Here is a 24149-nt window from a genome sequence, read left to right on the forward strand (position 1 = left end):
TATACTAGAATTTTGTTTGAATTTTTGTTATTTAGTTTTAAATCCTTAATAAACTCATTTCATTATTATTATCATTCAGTAACTACTATGAAACTAATATTTCTTTGGGTTTATTTATTTTTATAAAAGTGTGGAATTGAAGTGTGGACTGACATACATACACTTGTAGTTTAGTAGTAGTAATATTTCAGTCTCACTTTTAGTTTTACTATAATACCCCTGGCCAGAACTGAACAGCTCAGTCACTGCATTATTAAGTAGATCTGTTTGATTTTACTCATTCATGAAGTGCTACAGCCCACTACAGTGCACCTACTCGACCGTAAATCACTGATAATTGACCACTGGGTGAAAACTGGGTCTTCTGGAATGTGGAATTATGTTATATAACGGCTGCCGAAGCTTTTATATGCCTTAAAGTGCATGGCACATGGCAGTCACTTCTACAGTAAAGGGTTAAAACCAGTGCTGATCTGACGTGTGAGTCTGTTCCATAATGGGGAGCATTAATCAAAAATCATTTAAAGGTCCATTCATGGCAATATGTGCTATGTTATTTTTATTTCCCCTCAAAAAGAGTTTTTTAGTTAGAATTTTACATAACCATATCAAACACATCTTGGCTGATCAACTACACACACACAAACCTCAATTTGCACTGAATTAAGTAATTTTACTGGATGTAAGCTTCCATTACATTTTAGCTACATTAGCATCATACCACCATAACAAAATCAAACAAGCAAACTTCAGTCAGCCCTAGGCTAAGGTAGAAATAGCTTAATGTGAATATTTGGCTAAACCATTGCTTTAAACCCAAGCTCTAGGTGAAGGTATCTGATTCAAGACAAATCCTGAGAAAGATGCTGACCTTTGGCAAAGATGTCCTGGAGCCAGAGCTCTGTGTGGTCATGGTAAGGACAGTAGTGATGCCCAGAGCCACACGGGCTGGAGCAGCATCCATATTGATCCAGAAGGACACCCAGGACAGGATGACGATCAACAGGCTGGGAATATACATCTGGATCAGATAGTAACCCATCTGCCTCTCCAGGTGAAAACGCACCTCGATACAGGTGAACTTGCCTACAGGGACAGAGAGAGAGTTTAACCTGGATTATTTAATCTGGATTATTACAGCTCTTCTCACTTAATTTCTCACGTTTAGCTCATTGAAACAGGAGGAGATTTTAAGGGGAGATATTTTATTATTATTGAATTTGATGAAAAGTTATTGTGGTGTTATCTTGCTCTTCAGAAAGGAAAAAAAGACAAAAATGTAGACTTTAATCTCCCTTGAAAAGGGATGTAGAATAAAACTGTATAATTAATTATGTAATTACGTTTTCAAAATGTTATTTGAATTTCCAGTAAAATCGCAGTAGTAAAGATTTCAAAGGGGTTAAAGCTAGCTTTTCTAAGGTAACAGTAAATCCCTGATGTTTTGAACTATGCTGCTAAATATGTATTGGTTCAGTGTGTTAATCTAGAGGCTGGATGAGTTGAAAAACAGCAGAGATGCAAGTCGCTCTAGGTGAATTAGACTGAGATAATGCAGCATAGTTTATGGAATAATTTGTTAACAGAAGGAATAATAAAATTCACAAACAGAATCATCCCCTGCTACACAAATTATTAATCACCAGGAATTATGGGAATGTAAGACCTTTCTCTTCTTTTCATAATTAATGAGCGATGACATATAATGAAAAATGTCATCTTGAATAATAATGCCTAAACGACTCAGCTGTTGCAAAGAGAAAGTGTTAGCTTTTTTGATCTGAAAGACATTTCACGTGCCTCTCAAGTCTCCCTCTTTTCTATCTCTGTATATCTCTACCTGTTTCTTTCTCTCTCTCTCAACACATCAGTTCTGAATTCAGGTTTCAGTCAGATACACATACATGCAAGAAGAAAGAATGAGAAGAAAACTTTTGTTCAGAACCTTAAATGCACTGTTTCTTTTCTCTTTTTATCTGTCTCTCATACACACACATACACTCAGACTTCTTGAAGCTCTAGTTTGACAGATCTGTCAGCGTGTGGCCGGAAGAAAAATTTGCAGAAGCTGCAAGTGTGTGTGAGGAAGAGCAGCTGGAGGAAGAGGAGGCACAAAGTATGTTACAGTACCTGTCTGACAGAACCTGATGTACACACACACACACACACACACACATAGACTGAACGTAATTGTGATGGACTGTCAGTTCAAGCTTGAGCCATGCAGATAAAAACCATTCTGGCACATTCCGAGCAGTCCGGTTTAAATCGGCCTGATTGGATGGGATGCCCCACGATCCCTGCAGATTGGTTCTGAATTTCTGAGTTTAGTCTCTGTGCTGCTTAAAGTTGATGAGCAGGAAAATGGCCCATAAAAGCAACAGAGGCTATTAGCTTATGCACAGTGCTGAGTCTAATGGATCTTGTTAACTACTTATGCCTTACATTTTCACTAAGGAGAAACAAAACAGCCCCCCTGTGAGTACATGCAGATGGGAATCATTGAAGGTTTAATGATATGGAGCGCTATCTACTGTTATAAATCAAGGTTTGGTTTTCATTCCCAGACTTTTTAAAGAACTAGTTTAAAAAAGAAAACAACAGGTGTAACTTAGGTCCTGTTTAACTGTGGCATTAAAATACATCCCATATCTGTATGTTGTTTGCATACGTGTTTCAAAAACTTGTGTATATGTGTTTGTGATCAAAATAAGCAAGCTGTGCTGATCTCAAAGTAGTCAAACATGCCTGTGGATCTGTGTGTCTATGCCCACACCTATCAAAATTGTTCCCATCTCTCTGGTTATTGCTATGTCCCACAATGTCATGATATCAGGCTATAACCTCTTGCTGATAGTAGTACTGTCATCATTATACCCATTCCAGTACTTCTGCTCTATGCTGATACAACACAATAGCAAGACTGTGTAAACGTTAACCAGAATACTGGATTCACATCAACATAACATCACTGTAACTTCTGTGGTAACTGAACAGAGATCAAACACAGCAAACATAACACTGCCAGGGCAAAATTTTGTAGCAATTTTTTTATGGACCAGTTATGTCTTACCTTTGATGGCACAATACACAGTTTCAATTTTTCATTTTGACACAGCTCATTAAAGACCACTGTAGGTAACTTTAAATTAGTTTTTTGCTTTTAGAACAAATTTTTTGTTCTAAAAAAAATAGTTTATTTAAAAAAAACATATCTCTATGTTGATAAGAGAATCATGCTATTTTTACTGCACATTCAAGATAAAATCAATCAAAGCAGAACCTAAAGTGGTTCTTTGTTAAGCACACTGCAATATTTAGGTACAAGAGCCATTATTTTAAGATGTTTGTAGGGAGATTCTGCCTAAAAACTGTTTGCAGCCCCAATACATCACCTGACCTGAATTCTTTGCACTGATTCACTGAATGGATTTATCAGGCTGTGCTGGAGAACAGCACTGGCACTTAACTATTTCTGCTGTAAAATATGCACTTGCAATGTCTTGACAAGGGACAATAACGGCTTTTGTGTCAAAATGAATTTAGGCTTCTGAAGGCGCTATTTGTTAAGAATAACTCATGATAGCTTGTTTTTTAAAGGATGCTGTTAATCATTTTTGGAAACAAACTCTTCAGATTCCATTGTATTGGAAATGGGATCCATCTGAATAAAATCTGATATTTCTAATGATAGTGGAGCTTAAACTTCCAAGTAGTGCCTGTCATTACAGCATGGATAAATAAAATAAAAATGGTACAAAATTTGATATATAGTAAAATAATAAGATGTTTAACCAGCTAATATGTGTTGATAACTATATATTTTATTTTGCTTCAAATTTTAGTCATTTCTCAACCAATTATGCTTCCTTTTACTACATGATGCCATTAAGTTTGTAAGTTGCTTTGGATAAAAGTGTCTGCTAAATGTAATGTAATGTAATGTAAAAAGTTGAGAGAGTGAATGCAGCATCATTGGACACCTCAACACACTTGGATAACACAAACTGCCTATTCTATTACAGCAGCTAACAGACACCTATGTTAGCATCACACTGAGTGATTGATGGAAATAGAGGGCCATCAAACCCACTCAGAGAAAGGGAGACCAGTTATATTCTTTTGTATTCTATATCCATGACTCCTAGCCATGGATGGATGGGGCATTGCCGGGGATTAAAATCCCATTTGGTGCTACAATTTCTCTTTAAATTGAATGAGATTTTTGCCAGTACTCTGTAACGCTTGACCTGCCTAGCAACAGGAGCATGGACAGATCAGTTGCTCCAGCAGTCTCCTCCTTTCCACACTACTCTTCCACCCACAGACATATGCATGACAAGGGACTTGATAACAAAGACATAACCCCTTCAAGCAGACATGCAAAGCTATGAGACCACGTGACAGGGCAGAGCAGAGACAGAGAGGAGACAGAACCAGAGGGAAAGCAGAAGTGCGAGAATGTGAGATTTTCAGAATGGTCACTGCTGGGTGGCCCCTGCATTTGTGGCAAGGGAGACCCCACGGCAGGGCTTCCTGACTGATGAGGTCGATACAAGCCTATGGGAAGTGTTAAAGGACATTAGGGGAAGTCTGTGGCACAAACACACATGCTGTAGCATATATAATTTTCTCGAGGACACATGAGTAATTCTGATTCATCTCATAATGAGAGAAAGTGCTACATGAATGTGTCAGTGGGTGAGTGTATGGGTTTACAAAGCCTTAATTTGATTAAATCGAGTGTTATTTACAGAAAGAGACAGTATTTATGCCACCCCAAGAACTCCAAGTACTTTCTTTCCCTAACCTCTTTACAAAGCAGGCATACAATGCAATGTATTCCTGCTTTAGAGAAGGACTCTCAGTAGAGCCATGCATTTTTTCTTTTCTTTCTCTCTTCATCTTTCTTTAATAATGTTGATGGAATAATGTTGATCGCAAAATGAGGTGTATTGGATTGGTCTTCAAAAGCACTCAAATAAGTTCACGTTCATAAAAATGGCTTTATTGTATTTAAATGCTATTTTTGTTATAGTGACAGTTGACAGAGGAAAGATGCAGTTGTGATATTCATTTTATCTTTGTGGAATTTTTACATGTGATACATTTAAAGCATAAATTTCCTCTGTATAGATTATCTGCTTCTGTGCTTGTGAGAAACTGAAACTTCCATCCATTTTCTAAGCCACTTCTCTCTCATGTTTGTGGGGGGTGCTGGAGACTATCCCAGCAGTCATTGGGCGGAAGGCAGGATACACCCTGGAGAGGTCGCCAGTAAAGTGAAACTTTTCCTTACATAAATTCATTCTTATAAATTATATTATTATATTATTGCATGTTTAAAAAAGTATTCAAATATTCATCCAGTATGTGTATTTTTAACATTCTGTAATGAATTGCTGAAAAAAAGGCAATTCTCTCCTGTCTTTGTAGCTGTGGCTTTCATATGATCAGACAAGCTATGGACATCTCAAAGTCATACAGACAGCATTACGGCCTGAGAAATATTTGGCCACCAGCAGTGCTGCTTTGTCTGATCCACATGTACCAATTCAATACACAACCCACTATATCAGTGCTGAGAATGACCTACAACCCAAATAATATCTGCTCTGTGATAGGAATCTTGGCCACTGAAGAATAGGGTGAAAGGGGGTAAGAAAGTATGCAGAGAAACAGATGGACTACAGTTTGAAATTCTAGAATTACATAGTGCTCCTATAGATTAGTGGAGAATGGACAATTAATGTATATACAATAAGGTTTACTTCATAAAGTGGCTGGTTGTACATGCAATACATAGTAGATCGTGTTATAATATGACAATTGATTTTATTGTCATCTCCTCCTCTTCTGCCATTTCCCAAGATACCTATAAAAACACAGATAAATTGCATCAAGGTATCCTTTAGCAGATATACAAGAAGTGTGTCCCTTGCAAAGTGTAAGATGTCACACAACAAGGCAAATCCCTTAGTCTCAGCAACTAACCTTTCAAAAGTGGAGTACATGAATGCAGTGGATCTCCAGGAGCAATTTAAGGTTTTAAAAGTGAGTTGAGGACTAAGTGACGTTCTAGTCTTGATATAATCTATAAAGCAGGGGTGGACTAGGAACTAAATTCAGATTAATAAATACACTGGCTATCTTACCCCTTCTGTGCTTCTGCCCTGAGGTTCCTCAATCTGAAGTTCTTTAATATCTATTTTTTTGTAAAAAAAACCCCAAAAACCTTTATTTCACACACACACACACACACACAATTTTTTTTTCTCCTTCTCTCCCTATAGCTAGCCTTTAAGATTTATCTTTCCTTGTTGTCATCATTATATTTTGTTCTAGGGTGGTGGCATTTGACTAGCCAATGGCCACACACTGAGAATACAGTGGACTACTAACTCACTAACTCTGTACTGTAACGTACTGTTTGTCCTGGGTAGTCTCCATTCATTTTTATACAGCAGTACTTCAGAAATGATCATATATTTTTGTCATTCTCGCTCTCAGCGGCCAATAGGAATTCTCCCTAGAATGCTAGTAGCTGCCCCTTATGGACAATCTTGTTTAACATGAGTAAGTGAGTGAGTGTGTGAGAGAGTGAACATGTGAGTGAGTTTTAAGCCAGGCCCTTGGGGTGCTTTGCATCTAAAAATCATCTTAGAAAAAATATATTAGTAATTGAAGTAATGCTTATTTCTATGTTAGATATTAGCTAGATAGGTATTAGTAATTTCTGCAAATAAAATAAGTGATTACTGCCTTTTTCCTTTAGCTGATCTGTGTCATTTAAATCCCATTCTGAAAAATGATTCCCTGTATGTAACTACCTATATAATTGATTATTTGAATAGCATAGCAAAACAAAAGAAATGTCTTCTGAGGATTAAACAAATGAACAGTTTCTTTATGATGTGAATGCTCCATATGCATAATGCAGTTCTTCAGTAAATGACTGTGTGTTTGAGGTCATCCACTCCACCTGATTGACAGAATACCTATATGCATCACTGACACCAAAAATGTTTTGCATCAAACATTGAGTTATTGATTCCAGTCTAGGATAAATGGTAGAGAGCAGCCTGGATGTTAAGTGGATTTCAATCAAGCAGAGACACTCTGGTCTATTGTACTGAAAGGCTAATGTATGAGGGTGCTGTAATACAATAGAGAGTGACTGAAGCACTTTAATATAGTACTCAAATTGTTTTAGCTAACTGGTCCATTTGATTATCCAAGCTAAACTGATCCAGTTGAAAGTAGGAGAGGATATTCTAGTATGTATTTGTGGCTCGTGTATTAAATTTTAGCAATACCAGATTTTCATAAAAAATCTTGACCACCTTTCCCAAAGACTTCAAGCTCACACAGAATTCAAACCAGAAAAGTCAACAAAACATTCTTTTTTACTTATTTTACTTCCCTAACCTCTGTGGCAATCATTTGGTCCTTCATGCTGATACTGTTATAAAGTCTTTTTTTCTTTTTGTGACTTAGTGACTTGGTGACTCTCAGTAGTTCTTAATTATATTTTTAGGGAGTTTCTCCTTTTGAGTCTTGGTTCCCCTCAGAGGTCCTTCCTCATCCTCCAGTGGTGTTACTCCTGGCACTATTTCCCTCTGTTCATTAAGACAGTGGTTCCCAAACTTCATCCTAGTGTATCCCCTGCCCGCTGTTCTTCCTCATGCTTTTAGGGAGTTTTTTCTTTTGAGTCTTGATTCCTTGCAGTGGTTGTTATTCATGCTCCTAGGGAATTTTTCCTGACACTGTCTCTGTCTGTATATGAGGGTAGTGGTTCATAACCATGGTCCTGGACTACCCCCTGCTCTGCATATTTTAGAGGTTTCCTGCTCCCAGCACACCTTCTTCAGGTTAAGCTGATTAGTTGGATCAAGTGTGTTGGGAGCAAAGTAAACACCAAAATGTGCATGGCAGGGGGTACTCCAGGACAAGGGTTTGGAATCACTGCACTAGCAGGCTGAACTCACATTTAAGAAAAGCTACTTTTGGACAATATTTGTTGTAAAAAGTGGTGTAAGAAAGAACATGGCACAAACTAATGTTGGGTAAAATTTCACATGGACGTTTTACATAGTTAAATAGATTAAAGTAAAATTAAAAGTAAAAGTGCTTTTGGTCATCTTCTTGTATTCATAAAGCAAAATCACCTGCAAATCACCTCATGGCTGTTATAAAGCAATGTTTTAAAGCATATGCCTAAAGTACAGTATTGTACACAGTGAGGCTAGATTTAACATGAGATTACAACCAACAACCTCAATGAACACATACAGTCCATATCCCTGTTATAAATTCAAAAGATTGTCTTTTGAATGTTTTTATGCCCAAATTTTAATTAATATATTTTTATATTTATAGGTAGTTAGGTATTATTTTGGGAAGCTCATTTTGTTTAAATAACATACAATTATATTGAATAGTTTTTTTTATTTTTTTATTTTTTACATCAATTAACCAAGCGGCTTCCGGTGGGCTGAAGGAACACTTCGATAACCTAAGAACAGCCAGTTTGTAATGAAGTCCCGATGTGTGTGTAGTTACAGAATAATAAGCCTTAGTATGTAATATGCCTGGGATTTTAAGGGGTTAAACAGACTGAATATTTTTTTTTATTTTCTACAACTGGTAAGTATAGCTAGACCCTCCTGAATTTTTGTGTGTTTACTTGTTCCTGGGATTTTGCACAAACAAAATCTAAACAAACTCCTAAGAGACTAAAATTGTAGAATTTCAACATTGTGTAGTGTCCAAGCACCACTGAAAAATGGAGGTGGAGCTTCCTTTACTATGAATGTAATGTAATTGTTATGAAACTTCACAAGCATGTACCCTAAGGTCAAGACCCACATTCAAATTTTGGTGCAATTGAAACACTGTGGTATGTTAGAAAAGCTACACAACCAAAAGGTTTTTTAAACACACTCAATGGGTGTTTAAACACATTAACTCAACACATTAAAAGGGAGTGCTATTAATAACTGCAATATTGACGTCTACTTACGAAATTGTGCCTGGACCCCACAGATTGCTACTTACTATTTTTTTTAGTACTGTTTCATCTCTTTTTTTATACTTGTTAGCACCATAGTACATTTCTGAAATTTGATATGAACCTGTATTTGTATGTGCTTTATTTTCTCTGAATACTGTATATTTACACAGATCTTATATTTAAAATTCTATTATACTACTTCAAATATTCTGAACAACCCTGTCCTCACATGCCGCATGCCACAGCTGTGTCTCTTTCTATCCTCAGCTCTCCTGAACTGCAATGTCCTTGAGCTGTAGCACATTTGGACAAGTCAACAATGTTATGAAACATTTGGTCATTTGGTGAAGAAACAGCGAATCTCAGCCAGCAAACATCTCATTTTAGAGCACTTTCAGACAGACAGTAACTTAGCAACTAATAATAAAAAAGATCAAATGTCACAAAATACACCATTAAATGCTCTTTAGCCCACCCTTATTACACCATAGAGAGTAAAGCAGAGGCCTAAGTGTTAATGAAAGAACCACTTGCACGCTATAGAAACTAAAAAATTAAAGGCCCTTGTAGTGCAGAATGAATCTAATTTACATCCGCTGTGAAAGAAATCATCTTTTTTGGTGGCTCTGATTAGACTGACACATTTTCACCCATCTGTCCCAGATAGAGAAGTGCTAAATTAACACTACCGCTCTTATCTCAGCACTCCTCAAGCTGTGTAAAGATTCTGTAATCCCATTACAGTTCACAAACACCACACTCTGTGTTGCTCCACTCGCTGGGTCTGACTGGCAGCTGTTAGCGTCCATGTCACATATTTATTTCGGCCATGAACATGGTAAAAGAGCATTAGATAGGTCATGTACATAGACCATGCAGGATACTTAAAAAATCTGAGAGAAAGCATGGGGTGTAAAGCATTCTGCAACTTATTTGAAATTCATTTTCATGAGCCATTTTCAAGAGCCTCAACTTCAAGTTTCATGAAACAGCCAAACAAAATGCTAGTAATGCATCACATGACCTGATTTCACCAGATCAGTCGACAAGAAAATAAAACAGAAAATGGTTCATTGTGTGGTTGAAAAGGAGACTTTCTAAAAGCTAACATTTCAGTAACCAGCTGCATCAACTAGCCAGCTATAGGTAACATCTGCTTAAATGGCTGCTGTCATCATGATTTATGTAGCTCGATTCATTTTCTCTCCTTTTGACATTCCCTAACTTTACACAGAGCTCAGATTAACTTAATTAACAGATTAACTAGAACAACTGCAAAATCGTGGTCATAAGTATACTTTAAATGAACTTGTTGTGCATCTGAGCACCACTAGAAGCCCCCGCAGTGGACCAGTCACAGTTAAGAGGTCTCAGAACAAATGGGGCTGTGATCTGGAGTTCTGTTTAGTGTGTACTGTACTGCTCAAACTCAAGCCACTACTTCAATTTGGCCAAAATATGTTGTTTTGCTTCAAAATGTCCTTTCCAGATGTACAGTGCCTGTTTTAATATGCCAAGATTATTACATAGTAAGGCTTATAATTCAGTAACTATAGAATCTTCAATGCAAACTGGTTGAGCTATTAGGTTATAGAAGTGTGTAATTAAACTTTAAGCCCACTGACAGGCTCTGGCCATTTAAGGTTAAAGCCTTTACACACTGAACCCAATATGTTTGTGTGATTTAAAGGAAACCTGCACTTTTTTCCAATATCTGCATCATTAAATGGTTGAGATGTAAGCAATATCATTGAGCGTTTTGATGTGAAATAGTTCATTGGAGAGAAATTTACAGTTTTCTTTATAGTGATGGTGACAGGAACAAGAGGAATCAATGTCTACAGCACACATAGAGCCATTTTATTGACTATTTAATATAAACAGTAACTCTACATGTCAGAATTTTATATGCATGTTGACACACAGGTGCGTCTGTGTGCCGCTACTAAAAAGGGGCTAGACACACCTATGGGTAAAATTGACCAAAAAAGTGTTCTTTGGGGAGTATCTTGCCTCAAAATACAGCACATTCATGATCATTTCTTGTGTTTTCTATACGGTAATGTTTAGAAGCATTAAATGCTTCAGACATCTGGTTCCTACCACCACGATGAACGATTCTGATGTGGTAAGTTTCTGTAGAATGGAGCATATTATATCAAACCATTCTGAATTACTTTGTTAAACTTAGATTATTCATTTATCTATGCACAAACTTTAAAAAATGCTAAATTAATTGGTTTTTGTAAACTTTCGGAGGAGATGTGAGCTCATCTGACCAACCATTGTGTGATGTTTGACTAGACAACAGACGCTTGCGGTTTAAAACCAGAAGTGAAGCTTTACTTGGGGAATCGGGAATGCAGAGTCATCAATAAACAGGCATGGGTCCAAACCAGGACAAACAGCAAAGTATGAAAGGCGACCATACCACAGAAGGGCAAGACAGGGCAAAATCCACAAAACAGGCGATGAGTCAGAACCATGAAGTCAACAAACCAGGCAACAAAAGGGGCAAATCCAAAATACAGAGTCAAAACGAGAACAGGCAATAAGTCAAACACATGGTACAAGTCAAGCCAAAAAAACACACAGTATGTTCACAAGAGAAAGCAATACTTCCCACTGATCTAATCTAAAGCCCAGGCTCTTATACTAAGCTAAAAGGGTCACACGATAAACACACGATAAACACAAAGCTTAGTCCTGTTAATACTGGTGACCTTGACCGCTGATAGGATGGTGGAGAGATATTCATAGTTTCGTGACTTGGCTGAGGATTCTGGGAAGTGCAGTTCATGTCCTCTGCAAGACTGTCACACTGTCACGCACATTGTTGTGTTTAGCATTGCCAATGCCACACATCCAGTAGCTGTTTTGGATGTGGAGGCTTTTATGTATTTGTGGTACATTTGAGTAATAATGGACAGAAAACACTGTGGATTGTTTTTACGATTTGAAGCAGATATGAGTGGAGCTTGATTTTCTCCTATTTTTCAAAGATAACAGTTTTGGTGGTCTACTAGATCTTGCATGGTTGTTAGGAGAGCCATTTTCTCTGTATTTGTATAAAACCCCTGTTTTTTTTTTTCAATTTCCTCATCTTTCCTCATCTTTATGTAAGTTACTTTATATATAATCTTCTCAGCAATATCTCCTGAAAATTGTCTTCAATAAAATGAATGATATTTGCATAGACAGTTACAGTATAGTACACTGAAAACACTAAATACTTTGAACAAAAATATTTTTGGTTTTCATCATAGAACACATAAAACACATTTTATTCTATAGCACTGAAAATTTAGGTGCAAGAATTATCACCTGAAATTATGCACATAATTCCATGCAGTAAAATCTGCATACACATCCACATCCACACAAACACATGCTTTTATATATTCTCTTCTCCCCATTAGTCACTTCAGTGGGTCCGTAAAGGGTTTAAGGGCTGCTCGAGGCCACAGGACCAGCTGGGATGGCTGCTTGGGAAAGAACACGTTGTTCACCACGGGTTGAGGCCCTATAGAACTAGCCTGACCATCCGATGTAGCTGCTGATGGTCAAAAGGCAAGATAAAGCAAGTTTATTTGTATAGCACTTTTCATACATAGTAGTAATTGAAAGTGCTTCACACAAACCTAGAAAAATAAAAGCATTAAATTAGAACGCTTATGACATCCTAAAATCTAGGAATAGTTTTATGATTGATTTATATTAGGAATAGATAAATAAGAAAAAAAAAATAGAAATAAAAATGCTATGCTAAAGCACATTGCCAGAACAACAGTACCATGAGGCCAGTGGTTAGAATTCACAGTATTCTGTGTTAACTGGGCATACAGAAAGGATCCAGGCAAAAAGGTGTGTGGTGTGTTTTCTAAGGCTGTATGCAGTTTTAGCCACATTTTAATTAATCAATTAAATGGTTCTTCTTCATGATGGAAAACCTGTCATCAAAGACTGGGACTAGATTTGCACTCTTCACCTCGCCCTTAACTGACTTCTTTAGTCTTTCTAAAATTTTAATGTGAGAAAGAAATGCAAACCTAATTGATTCACTGGCAACATTAATGCAGTAAATAAATACTTTTCCTCTCCAACCTTACATGTGTCGCCTGTCAGTTTTGCTATGGTTATACTGCAATGCTGTTCTCGTAGCTCATAGTGGCATCAGGTTCTAAGCGGATTTAAATAACAAGCCTTTCATTCTAGAGTAACAATTTTGTCTGATGGACATGACAAATCACATCACACAGTAAATGCAGTTTTTAAAGAAAAGAGACAAAATAACTTGAAACAGTTGTCTAGCATGAAGTTTGTATAGCACATATGCTAACCAGCACAATAACCAATTTAGCTAAAGTTATCACCTAATCTAAAACTAAGGTTTAGTAAGATACAGATTACCTTCCTTTAAAGCAAACTAATATATTAGTTGGATTAGCTGTTACACCTGCTAGCTAACATATATGCTATACAAGTTGTTTCAAGTTGTTTTTGCCTCTTTCCTTTAAACATGCAATTGTAGCATGTAGCACTTCAGTTCTGTCCTTAAGACTGAACATTTTTCTAAAGTGAAGGACTCATTATTTGGTTTGTAGCAGTTTACTGTTTACAATGCAGTGCCTGCAGCTAATAGTGTGACTAAAGTTGTCTCCTCAAGACAAAGCTTGTGAATATCGTGCCTGTTATATGTGTTTCTTTAAAATCTCAGGTTTATCACATAGTAATGTGTCTTATTCAGTAACTGCAGGGACCTCAATGCAAACTGGTTGAGCTATTCTTAGGTTAGAGAAGTGTGTAATGAAACTTTGGGCTTTTAAGGGATAAAAGGCATATTTTGGTAAATATTAGGCCGAGAAGTTTGGTATCTACAGTTTCTGTCTTTTGTTTCTGTACAGGAGCTAAAAACTTATGAAACGTCATGGTTAGGTTAGTACCATGCTAACTGTATATCTAAATCATCACACTTGCCTCAAATAAGATGGAATTGTGAAGTAACCTCTAATAGACATGTTTCTGTGGTTTCTGACATGGTGTGACATATTGTTGGAAATAAAATGGGCAAAAATATATAGCATAGCTAAAAACAGTACCAACCAATTTGTCTGTATTTTCTTCTCAATTGATTGACTGCATCTAGGGCAGAGAAAAATTTGCATATTTTTGATTTTTTGCTGAACTGTTGCTTTTTCTCCAGTGCTGAAGTGACTTTCAAACTAGACATGGGTGAGATAAATACTGGAAGAACTTGTGTATGTTGATAAAACTGCAGGGTGTTGTGAATAAGCATATGAGTAAGTGTATGTCCTTCAGCAGTGCCTACAGCTGAATACAGATGATAAACAGCTGGCCTATATAATGAGGTGGTCTATATTATTTCCATTTATGACTGCAGATATAAATTAGCTGGTCACCTTGTAATTTCCCATTCACTTATTTGAAACAGTATTTCTGCCCATGATCAATATCAAGCACGTAGATATCAATTCAATTACAGCAGGCGATGTTTGTAAGGAGTCTGGGGAATGTGCTGAGTGACAGCTAGCTCCCTTTAGGGGCACACAGAGACCTCCGATACAGCCACCAGGAGACATCCTGCCTGTCAGGATATCTGATTCAATGTGTGTGTGTGTATGTGTGTGTCTGACCCTCAGGCACATGTCACTCTTCCTCTGTGTTTTCACCTCAGAGAGTTGCAGATTCCCTATAAAAATAAATTATATTATGCAGAGGTGAAAATGGGCAAGTTTAACTAGGGCACACTAGGGTTTTAAAAATCTAAAACACCTGTTCCTGGTGCATTTTTGCATTGAAATATACCTTAAAAATGTTTATTAATTTCAAGCAGTAAATGCTTCAATCTAGAACATTTCCTGCTACGTTCACATTACCAGGATAAAGTTACACAAATCAGATTCTTTGCCTTGATGTGAGACAGATAATTTTTTTATACCTCTGTGGACAAAGCCGATCCTTTCAAATCAGATCTGAGACACTTTCATATGTGGTCCTAGATCAGATACATATTTGATTCGTGGCCATGCGACCTTTGTTACAGGTTTGTTCACACTGATGACAGAGTTGAATTTGTTGACACAAATGTGGACTGTCAATTTACAAAGATTGGAAAATCTGAACTTAGAAGTGAGAATTGTGATGTGAATTTAGCCAAACATAATAGGGCAGCTCAGGAGCGGAATTGGGTCAAGAGGGCCAAATACAATTTTTGCCTTAATGTGGCACAATTCGAATGTTTTTAGAACAGCGTAGACACACATATCTGATCTGAGCCACTTCTGTCATATCTTGTCTTAGATCACATACATATCCAATCTGTGCGATATCCATATCCAATGCGACCTTATTTAAAACACTCAGATCAGAATTCATGTGTCACGGCGTATGTGCCGTCTTGCATTGTTAACATTGCAGCAAAAGCAATGCATCTGACCCTTTTTTGCCTTTATGTCACTCTAATAACGAATACCTGAGTGATGTTCAGAGCTAATTATCTTCACAGCTATGACTTGTTCTGCTGGTAAACTTGTTTGTTGTTCATGATGCACATGATTTATTCACATAAAATTATTGATTAGGATGTGCACATATGGGTCATTTTAGGACCAAAATCCAAGTAACATCTAGTCAACAATCGTTATGTGTTCAGAAATTGACCAGTGATGAACAGGGTACACTGTTAGGTACCATGCAGGAACATGATTCATTCATCAAGATACAAACAATTTAAGTGTACCCTCAAAGGTGCAATAGTTTTAAGGTCCAGTTGTGTACCTTATATGAGTTTTATCTAGTGGAAAAGTAGAAATTTGTATCTTTTTATAAACTAATGATTTAAAACAATTAAATAAAATCCTGGAGACGGGACAGGGTGTGCGGAGTCAGTACAACTTAGAAAATATAATTTCAATGGATTATGGCACAGTTATGTTCCCTGACCAAAGGTACTGAGATGTACCCCTGAGGGTGCCACAAACAGTGACAAAAAGGGTACTGCCCCGGTGACAGGGTTGTACCTTTTTCTGAGAGTGTAGAGGGGGCTAATAAATTGTGCAGCATCAGATGGAGTACAGTCTGTAATTGTTCTTCGATATAGTGGATCTGTAAGGTAGGTGGAGCTCATAAAGTTTTCTTTTTGTTACATATTTTAATCAGGAAGTCTCAGCATGACTTCTTCTTTTTGTTCTTTCAAAAGTTTTGTAATTTAGCTCCCTGAGACCTTTCACTTTATAAAGAGGGAGGAAAAAAAAACAGGTCACAGTCAATGTTTCAGAGAGTTACACCTTTAAGTATGCATCAAGGTTATTCAGTAGTGCAGAGGCCTATTCAATAATAAAACAGCCTATGTGAAATGAATGCCTTCATTAGAGCTTGTTAGGGAACACTCTGGCTGTGCTGCTCATCCCTGAGACGATTCTTAAGCAACTTCATTTGGATTTTTTTAACAAGTAAGGGCACAGGATCCATTTAACCTGTCCAAACTGAGCTAAATCACACTGCATTGATTATGTTTATGTGCCAGCGACGAGGCCAGGCGTCCACAAAGGAATGCTACTTAGGAATGTATGCATAGCCAAAAGGCAGTGAGCTTGGAAAACAAGGTTTTGCAATTACCCAAACGATGGGAAGGCTAGTCGCCGTTCACGGCAAATATTATTTCTCACAAGAACACCTTCACTCTCTCATAAATACACAAAGCCATCCTCTAAAAACACAGCCCTGCACTGGCCTGGTTACTGAATGTGATTATGCTGCTTAGACAGCTGTGCTAACATGGACATGACAGCTTATGAAAAATGCACATGTGCTGTACATAATGCACCACTCATTCACACTCTAGATAGCTTCAGTGGCCACCAAAGATCCATACAGCTGCACGAAGTCCACTAACAACCAGCAGTTAAAGGGAAAACCATGAGCACTAAAAGTCCTTAGGCACATCCATATGCTGACGAATGCAAATGGTAATAAATGCTGAATGCATTCAGAGATATACCTATTATTTATAAAGATACATCTTATTATTTATAAGATCTCTAACTGGAAATCTGCATTTCACATTTTTTAAGGTCAGGTTAAACTCTAGCATGTAAAATGTAAGGAGGGCTGTTTAATTGCAGTTTTATTACAGGAAGTCTGAATAATTACACAGACTGAGCAGGCAAATGTTCCTCTGAATCTGCACAGCAATTATCTGCTAGGGGACGCTAAGTAGACCATTTATGAAATATGCATCAAGCATTATAAAAACATATTTAAGCAAAGACTAAAGAACATTTTTGATGTCCCTCAGATTAGATGAAGCAGTATTTGAGATTAGATTCATTCCTATTTTGTAATGGTTGATGCAATATTTGTCTAGTGCAGTCTATGAGATTAGATCAACTACTGGTTTGTAGTGTTTGATGCAATATTTGAGATCAGACTCATATGTGTATTGTAGTGCTTGGTGAGGAATCTGAGATTAGACTCAAACCTGTGTTGTAGTGCTTGATTGAGTGTCTGAGATTAGATTCAAATGTGTGGTGTAGCACTTGGTGCAGTTTATGAGATTAGACTCATTCCTGTTCTGTAGTATTTGGTGCAACATCTGAGATTAGACTCATGCCTGTGTTGTAGTGCCTAGTTTAGTATATGTGTTAGATTCATTCCTGTGTTGTTAAGTTTGTTGTAGTATCTGAGATTAGACTCAGAACTGTGTTGTATTGTTTGATACAGTATTTGAAATTAGAGTAATTCCTGTTTTGTAGACTTCGATGCAAAATATGAGATAAGACTCATACCTGTGTTGTAGTGCTTAGTGCAGTATCTGAGGTCAGACTCATCCTTCAGGATAAACTGTGGAAGGGTCAGCCCATCAGCCACCTGCACAGGACCATTCTCCTGCCACTCAAAGATCAGATCATTCATTGTGTAGCCAACTGCAGAGACAAGAGACAAAGTAATAGTGTTACAGAACACATGTTTCTGTTGTTTTGTCAGAGGACGTTTGTTGCTGGTACAATTTTACTGAAAACATGCCAGCAGCTTATGTTCCAAAAGGCATTGTGCAAGAACACAACACTGCACATTTTTGTGTTTTCTCTGCTCAAGGACACCAGATTTAACCTGGATTTTAACCTGGATTATGTTTAAACCTTTAGAAGTCGAGAGTTACTCCATTTGGTTTGCTAGATTATTTAACTGATATTGCATAATTACACATTTAATTATATAGTGAGTTACATTTTATGTTATTCCCCAAAAGAAAGCTGCATTCATAATGACTATTAATCAACTGAATTTGTTCCAGTTTGCTCAGTTTGTTCCAATTATCTACAAGTTACAACAAATAATTAGTATAAAATTACAACATGCTTTTCGTATCACCAGAGATAACTGCAACCAACTTATTTGTTTAATATAGACTTCAACAGAGGCATTATATAATCAACTCTGCTAGTAAAAAAGAAGAGTAAGTGCATGCTTTGCCTCAGACCAAAGGTTTCCCATAATGCAGTAGTATAACCCAGAAGACATAACAGTGCACACTTTCTGGGAGCATTTGGACACTACTCCAATAAGTCATCAGCCAAAAAAAACACATGACTCAATGCAGAGGGTTTATGAGTCAGTACTTGTATTCGAGCTTTTCTGCCTGCTTTCTGCTCATTTCAAAGATAGGACCTTTTCATATTGCTCCAAAATTGACCGCATGGTACTCAGAGTACCTAATGCTAGATTTTCTTAGCTGTTACTCTCTTTCACTGCCTTATTCCCCTAAGACTTGGTAAGAATCACATTCTCATATTGTCTGAGCTTTGTAATGGGCACACCACAAGCCTTTGCCAACTGCCATTCACAGTAAAACAGTGCAAGGCCCACAAATGAAGACAAATTATCTCTCAAAGCATTAAAACTGTGCCAGTGAAAATATCCTTAGGGCTAACTGCAGTGGGAAAGAGATGGTGTGTATAGCAGATGTAATTAGTAGGAATTTTATCTTTCTTTATTAGCTCCAGTTGACTATTTCGGCCTTCTTTCTGTCCACTGAGGTGGGGATTGAAGCTAAGGTTGGACGGGCAGGTGTTAGAGAGGTAGACATCACCTTCACTTCAGCCATCTCCTCAATATGACAGAAATATGGATAAATGTTCATTCATATGTTGGAATGTGGTTCAGAAGTAGGTTGAAAACCTTCCCAACTTAATCCTTTGGGGTCCACGAACTCGTCTGTGCATCAGTTTTCATGTTTGTTTCTAAAGTTGATTTTGCATTTAAGACCTAAAATTGAACTGTGTCTTCTTTTTGGGCCTGTGTATGTGACATTTATACATAAAGACATACATAATGGTTGAAAAAACACTCCCAACCTGAGGCCCCTGATGTTTTATTGACAATTTCAGGCCTTACAGGATGACTCACTGCACACAAACACATTATTTTAGTGTGTTTATCTTTTGACTCAGAATTGCTACTTCTTTCAACCTTACATAGTGCAGTTTTAAGCTTAGTTCATTCTAACCATGGATTTCTTTAAGGTTAGTTCATTCTAACCATGGATTTCTGCCTCATAATGGTGGATCACTTTTCATCAGGCTGTATCACCATGGCAACATTCACACTTAACCTGCCCAGAATATTGGATGACAAACAGCTCTTGGACCAATCAATGCAGCAGCAGGGATGACCGCTTTGCATATTACCATGAAATGCTTCATTTCTTTCTACATATTTACTTAGCATGATTTCTTTCTACTGTTTAGAAAAATAAGGTGCTAATGTTATGTTTCACATGACTGGCTGAGAGAACAAACATGAGCAATCATAGAGTTGTGTGGTTTTATGTACCAAAAATGGTAAAATGATTCATTTTACATTACCATTTTCCAACCTCTCTTTGGCCTTTAGAGCTAAACAGGCTGATTTGACTGCTGTGTATTTGATACTGACACATGTAAATGTGCTCTGTTCTGATTGGCTTCCAGGTGCTGTGCCTCATTCAAAAAGTTATTCAAAAGAAGTACAGTACATCTCTTACTTTGAACCAATTTGGTAGACTAGTCCATTTATAGACTGTAGACTTTGGTGGTAATTAGCTAGATTTTTGTGTCTAAGATTGTCAAGATGGACATCCAGCTAGACTAGACAAGACATACTCTTTGCTGTTTGAGCTGGTCATGTTGGTAAATCAGCTAAGCCATCAAACTCAAACAAAAACGCATCCTTTGTTCGTCATCCAATGAAGCTTGAGATGTTCAAGCTGTGTTGTTTTGCAGGATCATTTGTAAAAATTGATAAAATTCAGGTGGCTAATGATGTTTTTAGCTATGCTTTCTACTTTAACATATTTTAAAAGGTAACGGCTTGTTATACAGAGTCATAATCCACATGAGCAAGCCTGTTTGAGATTACTTAACTCAACATTGTTTATAGTAAGCGTGTAGCTACCTAGTAGGGTATAAGCCTCCTTTGCTAGCTACAATAGCGTTGAAGCTCCAGCATAAAACTAAAGAAGCAAGCATCAGACAGCAAAAATGTCTTGAAAACCAACTACATTCAGGATAAGGGAGGAATTGTGAATTTTTTGCTACAAGTTACTTCTTAATAATTAATTTACTCCTACATTTGTTTTATTGAGAATCTAAGCAAGCCAAACATAGCTGTTAAGTTTTATGATGTAATGTACTCTGTCCCCATCCTGCGGAAGCTCTTCAGCAAGGATCAGCAAAAGTTTGGTTCTTTTGCTATACATTCTTATCAGGCAGCCATACCAGCATTTCCTGGGGCTGCGAATGAGGATGTGGTGAAATATGCAGAGACAGAGACAGAATTCCACTGACAAGGGGGCTTGTGTTAAAAGCATGCACCACTACATATAGCCACGATTCTGAAAGAGACCGACTGAATTATTGCCTAATGGTGCTGTGAGCCCTGTGTAGGAACAGGTGCCTGGCATGGTTTACTGGACACTTCAGCCACAGCGTTCACTAATGTTCAAGCAGAGAGAGAGCACTTATGTTGCAGAGTGGCCAAGTGATGCTCCAGCCTAAAATCTATAGGGATTTAAATAAGACAGTGCAGTTAACTATTCACCCCAAGGCCCTGCAGTTACTGCTCTCTAGGATGGGGCATGCAGTGCCGTCACTTTGAGTTCATTTTCAAGTCAAAGTTAATTATGTGGCTACATGTTTGGTTATGAGTTTATTCAGAAGCTGTTTTAAGACTCTAATGCTCCATTAGGATTAAAGTGAACATGGAATATGATTAAGTTCCAGTACATGCAGTGGTGCAAGTAATCCAAGAAGCAATTTCTTTCCCTGAATATAAAGTTAACATGTAAATAATGAAAGGAAGTAGAAAACATTATCCAGACACATTATGCATGATCTACAAAGACAATGAAGGTTGTAACTTCTAAGAGGTTTAATACAACCTTTGGAGGGCAGCACTGAGTAAAGTTGATTTACTTGTGCTTACGCCAAATAGATAATAATGGAACATTTAGTAGCGAGGAAATTTCATGACTGGATTTGTTGCACAGGTGGCACTCCTATCATTTTACCACGCTGGAATTCACTTAGCTCCTGAGAGCGACCCATTCTCATTCATGTTTGTAGAAGCAGTCTGCATGGCTATGTGCTTGGTTATATAAACCTGTATCCATAGAAGTGACTGGAACACCTGAATTCAACTTCTTGGATGGGTCAGTGAATACCTTTGGAAATACAGTGTATATGTGATGAGAAAGATTCATAAATACAATAACAGCCAGTTTTAACTCTCTTAAATTGTGTCTTGATGCCTCTTGATAAAATTAAACATGAAATGAGGTAGGAGATGTTTAAAAGCGTTTTATTCTCTTTTTTGATAGACTATAAAATCTCATAATCTGATCCGTGATTGAGGTGTCTTTTAAAACTCAACATGTTTATAAGTGTAAAGATTTCTCAGTGTAAAAGATTTCAGCACACACATATAACATTGTTATGAAAACCCTTTTATACAATGTCAGTATTGCTTGCTTTGATCCTACAGGGTTCACAGAGTTTCATACAGAAAGCCTTGCTAGCTCACATCTCAGAAGAAAATCAAAACAAAGCTTTGTAAGGTAGTAGTAAGAAATATAGTAATGGACATTATGTAACTAGCACACGGCATGATAACAGTAATCTACAAGATCAAGTACATTAGTTTGTGCACTGCAGTAAAAGCTATAGCTGTCCAGTCACTAAAAATGTGGGTTGAGCTATTGGAGAAATGTCCTGCCCCCCAACTGGTCTATGAGGGTAGGGGCGTGGCCTTAAATCTATCTAAAAATGGTGGGGCATCACTCCAGTAGTCTGAAAAGTGGTGGGTTGAATCCTTGTTCACCTCTTTTGTTCCAGAATGTAAAGCAAACTATAACGCTGTTGTGTTGTTTGCAATGTTTAGAAATAAGACTCCAGTAACTAGCTCTGTCGCTAATGCAAATTTTATTAGCATGTATGCTAGCACTGTTCTCCCACCCCCTCTGCCCAATAATAATAAAATAACCCCTGCATGCAGATATTTATTACTGCAAACACACCACACTGATAGCTTCTACAACATGGGGTGAATAAGCAGCATAATACATGAGCTATTGATGTAGTAACATACTCCAACAGAGCAATGAGGTTAAAAGATGAAAGCTAGAAACATGTTAGTTAAAGACAGTATGAGATGGTTCCTGTTGGTTGTAAGTGGATTAGCCCGATGAGTCAGGCAAAAGAAAACAAGAACCCCACAGTAGCTTAATTTAACCCCACACAAGTAGGTGAACTCTAATGGCTTTGAAACATCTCATCAAGTCTGCAGGTGACCTCATCATAGCTAGGGGGTGCAGAAAAGCGATGACACATGAGAGAAAAAAAACAACAAAAAAAAGAAAAACAAGTGTTAGACGATGAGTCTGCAGTGTTATGCAATAAGCTTGCCCTGAAGATGGGAGGGAGAGAGAAAGAGAGAGAGAGAGTCAAATGCTGTTACTCACAGCTCTCCAGCTGCATAATACATGTCTGAACATCCATGGGGAAGTTCTTCAGATCCATTGGACATGAAAGTGTCAGGGTCAATCTGTAAACAGGGGAAAAAAGAATAGTGAATACAAAAATGCTAATTCAATCTATCAACCATCATACATATCCATATCCTTCATATTCTTTTATATTTTCTGTGCTGAACAGCTTGATTTATTCATTTTCCTTGCATACATTATGCTATCTTCACCACATGCAGACATGCTGTATCAGTGTCAGTCCACATTGTGAACAAAAATTTATTTAAATCCAATGTGCGTCCTGTGAATTCGTCACAGTGGGTATAAAGTGCTGCTGTAAAGCCTTGTTTGCATCAAAGCAAGGCACTGGGAGTGAGCTGCTTTGAGCTGTGTATTTCCTGAGCAAGGGCCAGTAATGTGGAGTCTGACAGCTGCAGATTGGCCATGTTTTAATTATGCGCTCTCTCTCTCTATCTCTCTCTCTCTCTCTCCCTTTCTCTATCTCTCTCTCTCTCTCCCTCTCTCTCTCTGTCTGTCTGTCTTCTCTCTTTCCCCTACCCCATCCTCCACGGGCCATCATGCGTACTCCATTCGAAGTGAGTCCTCCATCATCTTCTGTCTGCACAGCTCTCTATCATCCTTTTTCATAGTCCTGTGTATAATCTTAACATCTGCATATTAGCTCCATTAACTCTCCTCACCCTGACCACCACCTCACGCATACCATCACACTTGCCTTCTCTGGCATCTCTATGCACTGGGGATGTATGTATGGATACTGACTGATGGTCTCAGCAGGCCCGGATCATCCCATGGGATTTATAGATGCGTGGCCAGAAGCCCGACCCACTAGAGGGCTCAGAAGAGCAATAATGACCAAATCTAAGCATCTGTTTTGAGTCATGGTGGGAACTTTACTAACAGCACAGTGAAAAAAATAAACTATTTCCAATTTTACAGCTAATCATACTCCTGACACACTCCATGCCTTTCCTTCACTTAATGTTCTCCTCCAATCACTGAATAAGAAGGCATTGCATTAGCCACCATTACATCAGTCAAACTTTCAGGTTTTTAACAGTGAACTAGCTTCCTTACTTGTACTTTGAACTT

General features: G+C 37.6%; 1 protein-coding gene across 1 annotated transcript in view; it reads right to left on the reverse strand.

Annotated features, from left to right (window-relative positions):
- glra3 (glycine receptor, alpha 3) overlaps positions 1 to 24149 on the reverse strand; it is a 125558-nt gene that overhangs the window by 13815 nt on the left and 87594 nt on the right. Inside the window, exons 5-7 of the mRNA XM_017701470.2 lie at positions 23031 to 23113; positions 17821 to 17958; positions 872 to 1086 (exon numbers count right to left, since the gene is read on the reverse strand). Of these exons, the coding sequence (XP_017556959.1) occupies positions 872 to 1086; positions 17821 to 17958; positions 23031 to 23113 (436 nt within the window). The remainder of the gene's footprint in view (positions 1 to 871; positions 1087 to 17820; positions 17959 to 23030; positions 23114 to 24149) is intronic.

The sequence above is a fragment of the Pygocentrus nattereri genome, chromosome 5 (assembly GCF_015220715.1).
Source record: "Pygocentrus nattereri isolate fPygNat1 chromosome 5, fPygNat1.pri, whole genome shotgun sequence".
Lineage (NCBI taxonomy): Eukaryota > Metazoa > Chordata > Actinopteri > Characiformes > Serrasalmidae > Pygocentrus > Pygocentrus nattereri.